At 39.4% G+C, this 11,594-nt stretch overlaps 1 protein-coding gene across 1 annotated transcript; it reads right to left on the reverse strand.

Annotated features, from left to right (window-relative positions):
• Window positions 1-257: 257 nt before the first annotated feature.
• Window positions 258-10,068, reverse strand: GTSF1 (gametocyte specific factor 1; the record flags this gene model as incomplete). The annotated part of the gene is made up of 6 exons (XM_082635317.1): window positions 10,029-10,068; window positions 4,923-5,023; window positions 2,995-3,121; window positions 2,470-2,553; window positions 1,943-2,006; window positions 258-360 (listed from the first exon to the last, which is right to left on the reverse strand). The coding sequence occupies exons 1-6, from the start codon at window positions 10,042-10,044 to the stop codon at window positions 258-260; spliced, it is 495 nt and encodes a 164-aa protein (XP_082491443.1). The 5' UTR covers window positions 10,045-10,068.
• Window positions 10,069-11,594: the final 1,526 nt, after the last annotated feature.

Here is an 11,594-nt window from a genome sequence, read left to right on the forward strand (position 1 = left end):
CCAAATTTACCCATGGTATTCGATGTCAGTGATCACCCCATCTTGAAAATATTCTTTATGCTTCTGTGATCTTGTCCTTTCCTGCTACTAACCAGGAGTAGGGGGAAGTGAGTAAAGTGCTTGGGGTGCAAAATTTAAGGAGGCACTCACTCTCAGGGTAATGTGGGTACAAGGTGTTCAGACTGAACATGTCCTTGAATAATCAAGACCAACTGTATTTAGCACAACAAACAGAGTAAAAGCATTTTCCCTCTATTTCACTTACTGTTTTTCCATGGCAGAACAGATGGCAGAGACTTGGGAACACGCATGCCTGAAGCCAGGTTACTCTTATGTTTCATAACTATGTTGCTTGCAGGGCTGCAAAAAGAAAGATGAATTTGACTATGCCAACGTATCTGTATTCTTCAGGCACGCACACACAAGACAATCAAAATGCGTTTTTTGTAATCTGGGGGAAAACAACAACCTACATTCTGAAATGTAAACACATTTCCATCAAAACATTCTCACAGTGAGAATGATTACCAGCTTCTCTGGAAAGCTTACTCTTCTGTACAGGCATTAAGACGGGTCTAACCATTTTCATTTTCCAGAAATTGAGATAAACAGCAATGCCATCTACTGTTCAGTTGTATGACAGGCTCATGAACTCAGTAGATAAAAGAGATAAAATAAAATGCCAAGACAACCAAACTAAAGGCAACAAATCTCACAGAACTGAGATAAAATTAAAATTGTACCAATGGAATTCATCTTTAAGTTTTTCTATCTCAGTGCATACACGGACTAAGATACATTTATTATAACTAACTGACTTCAGGAGCTAAAAAATAAAAATTGATAAGTGTTCTATTTGAGGAAAAAAAAGAAGTCTAGCATCTATTTCCTTCATTTTCTAATCCAGAAATATTCTCATTTGGGTTTGAAACATGATCTTCTTTTGCCACGCTGTGCAGCTTATGGGATCTTAGTTCCCCAACCAGGGATTGAACCTGTGCCCTCATCAGTGAAAGCACAGAGTCCTAACCACTGGACCGCCAGGGTATTTGAAACATGATCTTTTAAGGTTTGAAAATCAAGTAGTAATGAAAAATCTTAAGAGATTTAAATTAGATACAAAATCAGTGGGAAGAAGAGATGCGTTTTCTTTCCTACCCATTTGGTATTATGGATTGCCCAATATCAAATCAAGAACTTCTGGGCTTCCCTGGTGGTGCAGTGGTTAAGAATCCACCTGCAGGGGACACGGGTTCAAGCCCTGGTCCAGGAAGATCCCACATGCCGCGGAGCAACTAAGCCCATGTGCCACAGCTACTGAGCCTGCGCTCTAGAGCCCGCAAGCCGCAACTACTGAGCCTGTGTGCCACAACTACTGAAGCCTGTGCGCCTAGAGCCTGTGCTCTGCAACAAGAGAAGCCATTGCAATGAGAAGCCCGTGCACCACAACAAAGAGCCCCTGCTCGCTGCAACTAGAGAAAGCCCGCACATAGCAACGAAGACCCAACGCAGCCAAAAATAATAAATAAATAAAATAAATTGATTAAAAAAATAGAACTTTTAAGATTACTTTTTCCTTAGACACTAGTTACCCAGAGTAAAAATGATACATGTGGTATAGCTAGAGAATTTTTTCAAAGCATTAAAATAATGTGAACTTAGCAAAAACTCCAACTAAGACATAAGAATGGCTGGCGCCACTGTCTCCCTTACTAGACTATAAGCTAGTATTTTTGTGTTCCCGTGGTAATTAACACAAAGCATGCAACCTTTTTATGAATCAAGGAATAAATAAGGAAAAAACCCCACCAAAACTATATCTAGACTAAATTACCACCAAGTAACATCATCAAGGAGGGAGGTGAATATGTGCTTTGGTGGCTTCTATTGGTAACAGAGCACTGTGATTCTGGGAGGAAGAGGTGGGAATGAGACCATTTACCTGTTGTTGCCACAGTAGTTGGCTGCGCCCCAGACAAATGGGGTGCTGGTCTGTTCCCACAAATCTGCCAAAGGAAGCAAAACATGGTTTGTGGTACTACTAGGTAAAACACCAATTCATGCTAGTTGAATTTGTAAGGTGAGAAATAATAAATAAGTTTAGAGAAGCAAGTAATAACTCATCAAGTACCCATGCTAAGTGACAGAGTAGCAAGAATTTAATTGAAGGATATAAACACAAGTGACATAAATAATAATAAATGTGCCTAGTAGCAACCAAACACAGATGGTACAACACAATTTATGGAAAAAAACAGATGTAAAGAAGTGCTATTTCCAATCAAGAGGGATAGGCTGTTCCACGTGTCTGCACAGAGAGACAAATGTGCTTGTACTGGGGCCCAATAAAAATAACAAGTCATTCTGAACAACATGGTATGTTCATAAAAAAGGAAAATCTTCCTTCTGTCTAAAGCAAATGACTTGAGATTTTGACATTGTGAAGAAAAAGATGTAGAAGCACTTCACCTTTATCCCAGTCTTCATCGCAAGGAGGGCACTGCCATGTGCTCTCAGCCAGAGTCTCTTGTCCAAGGTTCCTGGTTTGGCTGACTGCAAGACAATAGAGATTCTGACTTAACAAGGGAACACTGCCAAGTTATTATGTTTAAAGGGGTTAGTGGCTTAGAAGCTTGCAGGGTCTTTGTTTCTGAAAAATGGATGGGATGAAAGCTAAACAGAGAGGTCTTATCCCCTTGCCAACAGAAGACAAGAAAGAGAAGCAGAAACAAACATGTTTGCCATATTTATGGTCATAAAAGAATTTTCATTTTTAGATGAATTATTAGTAAAATGAAATAAGGTTGTTCAGAAGAGAACGCAGTCTGACAAACACAACCTGACAACCTTTTGCTGCTAAAATAAAAATCTCAAAGGCAGAAAACCATTGTTCTTCTGAAATGATGAAAGCCAAAATCAAGGTGATGACGTAGCATCATATAAATGTGAAGGGGCTAACCTCCAACACTGAAACATTTAGCTAGTCAGCCTTACCTACATCCTGCTCAATACAGCTTTTGTCATCACAGCTTGAGATATGATGACTGATTTCAGCCCGAGGAACCTGATGGCGAGCATTGAAGGGACAAGTAGCCAGTTTGTTTGCGACGTCAGGGTGATTCTGTGAAAAAAATTAAAGAGGTCCGTCAATAAACTTGTGGCTTAACTTGGTAGGTAAACTCATAGTAGAACATTAAGAGGGAATTATTTATCACTCATATGGACCATAGAGACATTACCTCAGAATCATCAAAAGCTAAGCCTCTTTGTTATGATTATAAAGACTGACAACACAGATATTGGGGTTAAAGTGGCTTATATGGAAGTAAACAGTGAATTTAGGATAGGGCATCTGAAACATATCTTCACCCCGTTTACTTCTCGGGGTCACAAGATTCAGGCGGCACAGCCTGTAATGGTAGAGCCCTCTGGACGTCTTTGAAAGCTGATATTCAGGATGAACAGCAACACTAAAACACACTTAGTCTGCATTGCGGTAGTGCCCCTGCTACCGCAGTACAATAGTGCAGGAAAACAGCTGTTGGAAGGGAGCTGCAGAAGAGGCAAACCCAATGATTTCTCAGATTAACACAGGAACGCTTATTTAAAGTAATGATGCCTGAAATGAGGCTCTGAACAATTTGACCTTTATTTCAGCTATTTCACTAAGGAAAAGCCCAAATGATAGAGAACTCTGCTGACCAAGTTCTTTATTTTAATACAAAACAAGAAAACAAAACAAAATGTTTAATATCACCCAAATCCTATGGTAAGTTTACCAGCAATTAAGAAATTTATTAGGAGAAAAGATATATCATAAATGATACTCAAAAAAGTAAAAATAATGTAAAGTGGGGAGAAGGGTGGAAAAAATAGGGGATGGAGAAAACTGTGAGGGCAGGTATCTCCATGATTTTTGTAAGAGATATCAGGCATTCGAATGCAAAGGTTTTGTAGCTGAAGATTAAGAGCATTAGCATAGGGGAGTTATGACGATGTCTTTTTACCACTTGGACCCCTTTCCCAACCTTTATCCTTGGAACATTTTTGAGAGCCTAGGGGAGGAAGTTGTGGTAGTATTTGCTAGTCCATATTGCCCAGGTTCAACCTTAAGGAATCCTTGCTCTAGAGATTAAAAGGAGCTGAGAAATAATCAACAGTAGCATTATAATCATGTCTCCAGGACTGCAAGAGAAACATCCTTTGAAGAATGTTAATGCATACTTGAATTGTATGCAGGTTTAGATTAAATACCAAAATTGCTTTCCAAGCATAAATCCTGGCAGAACTTTGGCCTCTGTATCTGACATCTATATTCTAACAATCCTTTCAAACTGCCTCAATTAATATATCAGCATTAAACTAGCTTACATCAGCTAAGTCTACAAAAGGGTGACCAGAGAAAAAAAAATCTTTGAGCTGGTTTTTTTTCCCCCAAAGATGCTTACTGTTGAAACTTGGAGAAACAGTTATTTTTAGGAATGATCTTTTCTTGGGTTAACCTCTAGCTGTTCAACTTCTCTAAAATTTCTAAACAAACAAACAAAAAAATCAGAAATAAGTGTATTACAATACTCAATCCTTATCAGGACAGTGACCACATCAAATTCACAAGGCAAGAGGGATTTCTCACTGCTAGCGAAAATTAGTGTTTCCTCTGTTTACAAAGGCTGCGAAGATTCTAGAGAAGCTGTTTATGAAGGGTGCTCTGTCACTACTCGGGGGAAAAACCAAAACAAGGAAAAACTTACATATCCAAGAAATAAACAAATTCTTTTCTATAAATATTGGTATTTAACCCAAAGCAATTCTGGCATTCAGTTAAAACATTTATGCTAAAATTATTTGATATTTACAAAATTTGGCTTTTAAAAAGAACTCAGGAGGGCATCACAGGGCAAATTAAGAAAATAATACCCTACCTTTCTGCACTTGATAAGATGATAAGGAAACCTGCAGGCCCTGATCTGGTGGCTTTTATCATAGGGGCATTGTAACAGCTTTTCAGGGTCCAGGGTATCGACTGAAAGAGAGAAAAATAGGGTAAGTATAAAGCTTAACAGGCCCTTGTAAAACTTCAGCATCCCGGGCACACTGGATTTTTTCAACAGAATCTGTACGAGTTGAACAAGACAGTCTAACGACGGCTTGGAATTTTTTTTTTTAAAGGGTGACTAAACATCTGAAAATAAAAATGTAACTGTGAGAAGATAAAACTGCGTTATCATCGAATCTTCATTAAGTCCAGCAAAACCAGCAATCATGGGCTGGGGTCTTAGTTCAGATTTGGTTGTACATAAATATTGTTGTTTTCATTGTTGGTTATCCTTATTATAAACAAAAAAATTAAATGAAACATCTTTTCCTCTTCTAAAAGTGCTAATTCAGTGTCATGGGACTTCCGTGGTGGCGCAGCGGTTAAGAGTCTGTCTGCCGGTGCAGAGGACACAGGTTCGAGCCCTGGTCCGGGAAGATCCCATGTGCCGCAGAGCAACTAAGCCTGTGCACCACAACTACCGAACCTGCGCTCTAGAGCCCGCGAGCCACAATTACTGAGCCCGCATGCCAAAACTACTGAAGCCCACGTGCTCTAGGGCCTGTGTACTGCAACTACTGAGCCCGTGTGCTGCAATTACTGAAGCCCGTGTGCCTAAAGTCCGTGCTCCGCAATGAGAAGCCACAATGAGAAGCCCGCGCACCGCAACGAAGAGTAGCCCCTGCGCGCCGCAACCAGAGAAAGCCCACGCGCAGCAACCAAGACCCAACGCAGCCAAAAAGAAAAAAAAGTGCTAATTCAGGGTCATTCTTATCTCTAGCTAGTTCAACCAGAGCTTCCCAGCCAGTATGTTGAAGGTTGGAATGGACAGTGTAGTGATACACTGCCGTGGGGGTCCGTCCATTGCATGCGTGTCCCCTATTCCCCAACCAGTCCTAGGGTAAGTTGAGGGTAGTTAATCCCCTACACTAGCATCCCTGTCTATTTACTAGTATGCTATGACATGAAAAAAGTTGGTAAGCATTGCTCTATATCAGTTATATGTTCTGTGGAAGCTTGAGAAATATTCACTGATAGATTTCTTTTTCGTCTGCTTTAATGTACTTCTATAAGTAGTTCCTGATCTTGGTTAATCTAGTTACCTCTCAAATGAAACCAATACCTTTACCAGATCGGTGGTTTTACTTTTCATATTTTGGAACATGATGAGAAAAAGACAGAGAATTCTTTAACCTAGTGATTATCAAATTGGCCAGATAAAAAAGTAGAATAATCTGCAAAAAAGAGAACCTGAAGTTAAGACAACTGCAGATACCTTAACGGGGCTGCTGTGTGAAAGAAAGCCCCTAACCTATATCACGCTATTTAAAACTACCCTTAGAAGACTATACTTTTAGGGCCTCCCTGGTGGCGCAGTGGTTGAGAGTCCGCCTGCCGATGCAGGGGATACGGGTTCGTGCCCCGGTCTGGGAGGATCCCATATACCGCGGAGCGGCTGGGCCCGTGAGCCATGGCCGCTGGGCCTGCGCGTCCGGAGCCTGTGCTCCGCAACGGGAGAGGCCACAACAGTGAGAGGCCCGCATACCGCAAAAAAAAAAAAAAAAAAAAAAGAAGACTATACTTTTAGGGACCATTTCAGTAGTTTGAATATAGAGAAGTTTCTCTGAACGTGTACAACTATCCTTACGTTCTGCAAAATGTCCAGGCTGAGCCCCAAATTTTAAGAAGCCTGGTTAAAGAAGGGAAATTAAATGGTTAAGCACATTCTGAATATATAATGAGGACAAGAGGCAACCTAATAAACCGCTGTTGCCACCACTGAAGGCAATAATAAAAGTGAAATAAGATAAATAATTCACATTTGATAAGAAGCTTATAAACCAGGAGACTGCTATGAAAATCAGAAGCTAGTGGGGAATTGAAACAGACAGCTTCACTGGAAGAGTGGTAAACATGGGATAAATTGCTAACCATGATCGTGATGCAAATGAGCCAGAAAGGTGACTTGAAGGACAGAATGAATAGGAATGAAATGTCTTAAAGGACAAGCAGGCTTATTATGCCAGCCAGGCTCATCCTGACCAGCAATCTTTTCATATTTCTGAAGCTTCAGGACACCCAGGAAGAGTTTACAGATGAAATTCTTGTTAGTTTTCCTTCATTTAATCCATTCCATCACTAGCAAATGATAGGCCATGTCAGCAGCTGACAGACTGGACATACCTTATGATTCATACACATTTTACTGTCCATACAGTGGTATTTATCAGAGTTGATAATGATAGCTTCCTACCAAAATGCTTTACTTTTTGGTCTCTGATAACTTAGCTCAGCTCTAAACTGGTTTTTTAGATTAAAAAATTTTTAATTTTATTTTTAATTAAAAAATTTTAATGGTAGTAAGATTCACATAAAATTTATCATCTTAACCATTTTGAAGTATACAGTTCAGTGGTGCTAAGTATATTCACATTGTTGTGCAACCAACCTCCAGAAATTTTCATCTTGCAAAACTGAAACTCTATACCCATTAAACAACTCCCATTTCCTTCTCCCTGTAAACCCTGGCAACCACTATTCTACTTTTTGTTTCTATGAGTGTCACTATTCTAGATACTTCATACATGTGAAATCATACGGCATTTGTCTTTTTGTGACTGATTTGTTTCACTTCCCACAATGTCCTCAAAGTTCATCCACAGTGTAGCCTGTGACAAGATTTCCTGTACTTATTTTGCTAATTGCTTTCTTTTAACTTAACATATCTTAGAGCTCCTTCTATGTCAGTATGTTAAGAAATGTTTCACTGCTGCATACGGATGTACCATAGATTCTTAATCAGTTCCCTTACAGATAGACATTTAAGTTGTTTCCAGTTTTTTACTATTATATACAATGCTGTGACTAGCAATATAACATATACTTCTTTGTGCATTGTACGAGTATTACCCTTGGGCAGATACCTAAGAGTGCTACACGAAGTATACATGCATTTGAAGTTGTAATGAATACTATCGAACTGCTCAGCAAAGATCTTGAGTGGCCTTCTGGGAATATAACTTAATTTGGAAAACAAAGCAGGCCCTGTGGACAACCTTCCTCAGGTTGTCCGTAGACTCAGATGTTCCTCACACTTGCATAGGGCCCAGAACCCATGGTGAGAAATGGAGGAAACTTCACGGAAATAAGGAACTAGACTTGACGAGAGTATCATCAGCTAAGAGGTACTGCCCAAAGACAGAAGCTGGAGATCTTCAGAAATCTATCAGATTAACGTTAGAGTTTTAGGTCACTTTGGGAAAAAGGTCAAACATATTCTAAAGCACTGTTTCTCACTTTAACATGATTCCCGGTGTTAAATCACTTGGGGACTGTGTTAAAATACAGATTCTGATTCAGCAGGTTTGAGATGAGGCCTGAGGTTGTGCATTTTTAACCTGCTTCCAGGTGATATTTTTCTTTTTTTTCTTTTTTTTAAGTCTTAAAACAATGAAGCTTTATTAAGAAAGACACAGATAAAGAAATGTTATAGACTTAAAGGAGTTGATTCTTCACAAGCCAACTTATTTATTTATTAAACTTAATCACAAAACTTAAGTAAAATTGTAAACATACAGCAAAATTCACCATTTCCCTTTTTTAACAAACATCTACTGATTATCACTATGTAAAAAAGTTTCTGTTATGTAGCAATACAGTAATTAAAAGAACCAGGTGATATTTTTCTAAGAAAAAAAAATCACCACTGACAAAAGTAATGAATAGAGATATAAAGGGGAGATGTTGCTTTCTAATTTAATAGAGTAGTAAGCTTCCAAGAATAAATAAATATAAATCTCTCATATCTCACATGGAAATCTCAGATTTTAATTAACATATTTTTAGAAAAGTTAAGGGGGTGAAGGAGGAAGCCCTAAGGAAGATCAAGGAGAATCAGATCCATTATTCTCAAAGTATGGTCCTCAGATTAGCATCATCACCTGGGAACATGTTAGAAATGCAAATTCTTGGGTCCCAGACCTTCTGAATCAAAAATTTGGGGGGTGGGGTCCAGCAACCTGTGTTTTAACAAGCCTCCCGGGTGATTCTGCTGCATGCTAAAGTTTAAGAATCTCTATTGTAGATATTTAATAAAGATTGTTTCCATGTAGTTTCTATATGTTGGTGATAAAGATTCTATTGGACTCTTCCTTGAAGGTAGAATGGGACTAAAATACCCTTTAGTTAGAACTTATTAATTATAGAGATTCTGAACAAGACAGAAAGTAGGAAACAAAGGAGGCCTTGTTGACGAGTTTCATCCACTCAGATGTTCCTCAAACTTGGTCAGGGTCTAGAAACCATAGTGCTTTGTAGTAGCAGGTAGGGCACTACATATAAGCAACATATAAGACTCTTGTTCTGACTCTGTCCCCAACTAACTAGGTAACTTTAGGGCAAATCAATTAATCTAGGTTCTGTTTTCTCAGTTGTAAAATTCGGATGTTGAATGAAATGATTTTTCAGGTCTCTTTTGGTGCTACACTTGCATGATCCTAGGTCTCCTGGTTCCCAATTGATTTGTTGGGCCATCTAGATTCCTGGATCACTTGAGAAACAAGAATCCTCCCTAGGATTTCTTTAAGTCTAAAAACTCAATGTACATCAACATTATGTGTATCATGTTATCCCACAACATAGAAAGAAACCAGTTAGTTAGTTAATGACTATCCCTGTGTCATTAACAGGAGAAACTGAAGTCCTGAGGAATGAAAATGCTTCATTTAATAAAAATATAGTTTAACACAGGTGTCCCAAACACAGCTTTCTCAAAGCTTGATGACTTCTCATACTTCTTTATTTAAATTTCAAGTGTCGTATTTCAAATTTGGACATTTCTCTACATCACTATAACAGTCTCTGGGGAGACCTTTTCTTCTCAGCAGTCTAGTGAGAAAAGTGAATCTTTCCCAACACAGTAAAAGTCTTGTCAGACAGAAAACTACATGTAAGTAATTTAACTTATTTTCTAAAAGCAAAAAGAAGTACGTACTGTAAGTCTCTTCCATGTTGGAAATGAAGGAGCCAAATCCAAGTGCTGGGGGGGGGGAAAAAGCAATGGATCAGGGAATCAGAAATGAAATGTATCAAAAGTAGCCCTAAGAAGTGGAGTCAAACTTGGATTCAAACTAGAATTGAAGTCACCCAAGTTCAATATAAAAACCCCTTATAGCACCTCCCTCCCCCTCAATAAGTTTCTCCCCTTGAAGGCATTCTTTACTACTCTGAACCGTTTTAACATCATTGCCCAATTCACACTTTTGGAATAAATTCTAGGGCTCACAGTTAAGAAAAACCAAATATGACTACTAACTTAAACTGTATTCAGGTGATAAGATGTCAGTCTATTTTAAGTGCCATTACAACACCCTGTCACTGTTTACCATCTATTAGGGTTTGATGCTATTTAACATTAGATGGGGCAAGTCAAGCCCACAAGAATACTGTTATTTAAACTTCAGGATAAACAAAGGAAAAGGGTACTATTTTAAAGCTCTCCTCTCAAGTCCTCAAAAATTCAGGATGGGCAGGCTGCCAGTCTTGCTTCTCCCCCGGGGGACCTGGGGATGCTGGAAGCCTGTGTCAGACTATACACTCAATCCATCCAATATGTCCAGAGACATTCTAGTTTACTATTTCTATGACTTCTTAAACATGATTAGGACGTACCATAATTTTTCCAGTGATGCTTTACTCCCCTCCCCAAATCTCCTATGCTAAAATGGATAGACTTGGTTATTTAAATCTCTCCAGTTAATACTCATTCCCTCTATGCATTGAGGAAAAAGTTCTGAATGTTAGGACTCGAGAACTGTCCATTTTATAGTTGACAGTCATAAAAGAACACGTCTGTAACAGAAATGTGGAAGATTAAAAGACCAATTTTTTTAGTTTCAGTCCTCTTCCACCTGAGATTCCCCCCTATTGAGCTCTGTGATTAAATAAACTTATCATTATGGAAAAGACTAAATTTATATAAAACCATCTCCATAGGAAACTTCTGAAAACTGGCTAGGTTTACATCTATTGCCTCTAGAGCCAGCTCTCCTTTGCCGCCTCATACAATTCCACACCCCTTCCCCCCATTCCATGACATAAGCAGCCTTGGAACCTATGATAGGAAATACAAGTGATCAGCTGGAACTCGTTTAGTAATTTGCTGCAGAGCTCATTTGTAAATGACAATCATCGGTGAAACTGTCATAAAAAATATTTTTCATGTCTGGATTAAGAAATTCTGACATTCCTTTTTTTTTTTTTTTTTTTGCGGTACGCGGGCCTCTCACTGTTGTGGCCTCTCCCGTTGCGGAGCACAGGCTCCGGACGCGCAGGCTCAGCAGCCATGGCCCACGGGCCCAGCCGCTCCGCGGCATGTGGGATCTTCCCGGACCGGGGCACGAACCTGTGTCCCCTGCATCGGCAGGCGGACTCTCAACCACTGCGCCACCAGGGAAGCCCAACAAGTGAGTCTTTTACGTTTTCCCTAGTACTAGACAGCGGTGTAATGGACAAATGACACTCAGCAGTCAAGCTTGGGGGCTGGTTGCGGCCTGAAGCA

This window comes from Mesoplodon mirus (genome assembly GCF_964341445.2).
Source record: "Mesoplodon mirus genome assembly, chromosome: 11".
NCBI classification, from domain to species: Eukaryota; Metazoa; Chordata; class Mammalia; order Artiodactyla; family Ziphiidae; genus Mesoplodon; species Mesoplodon mirus.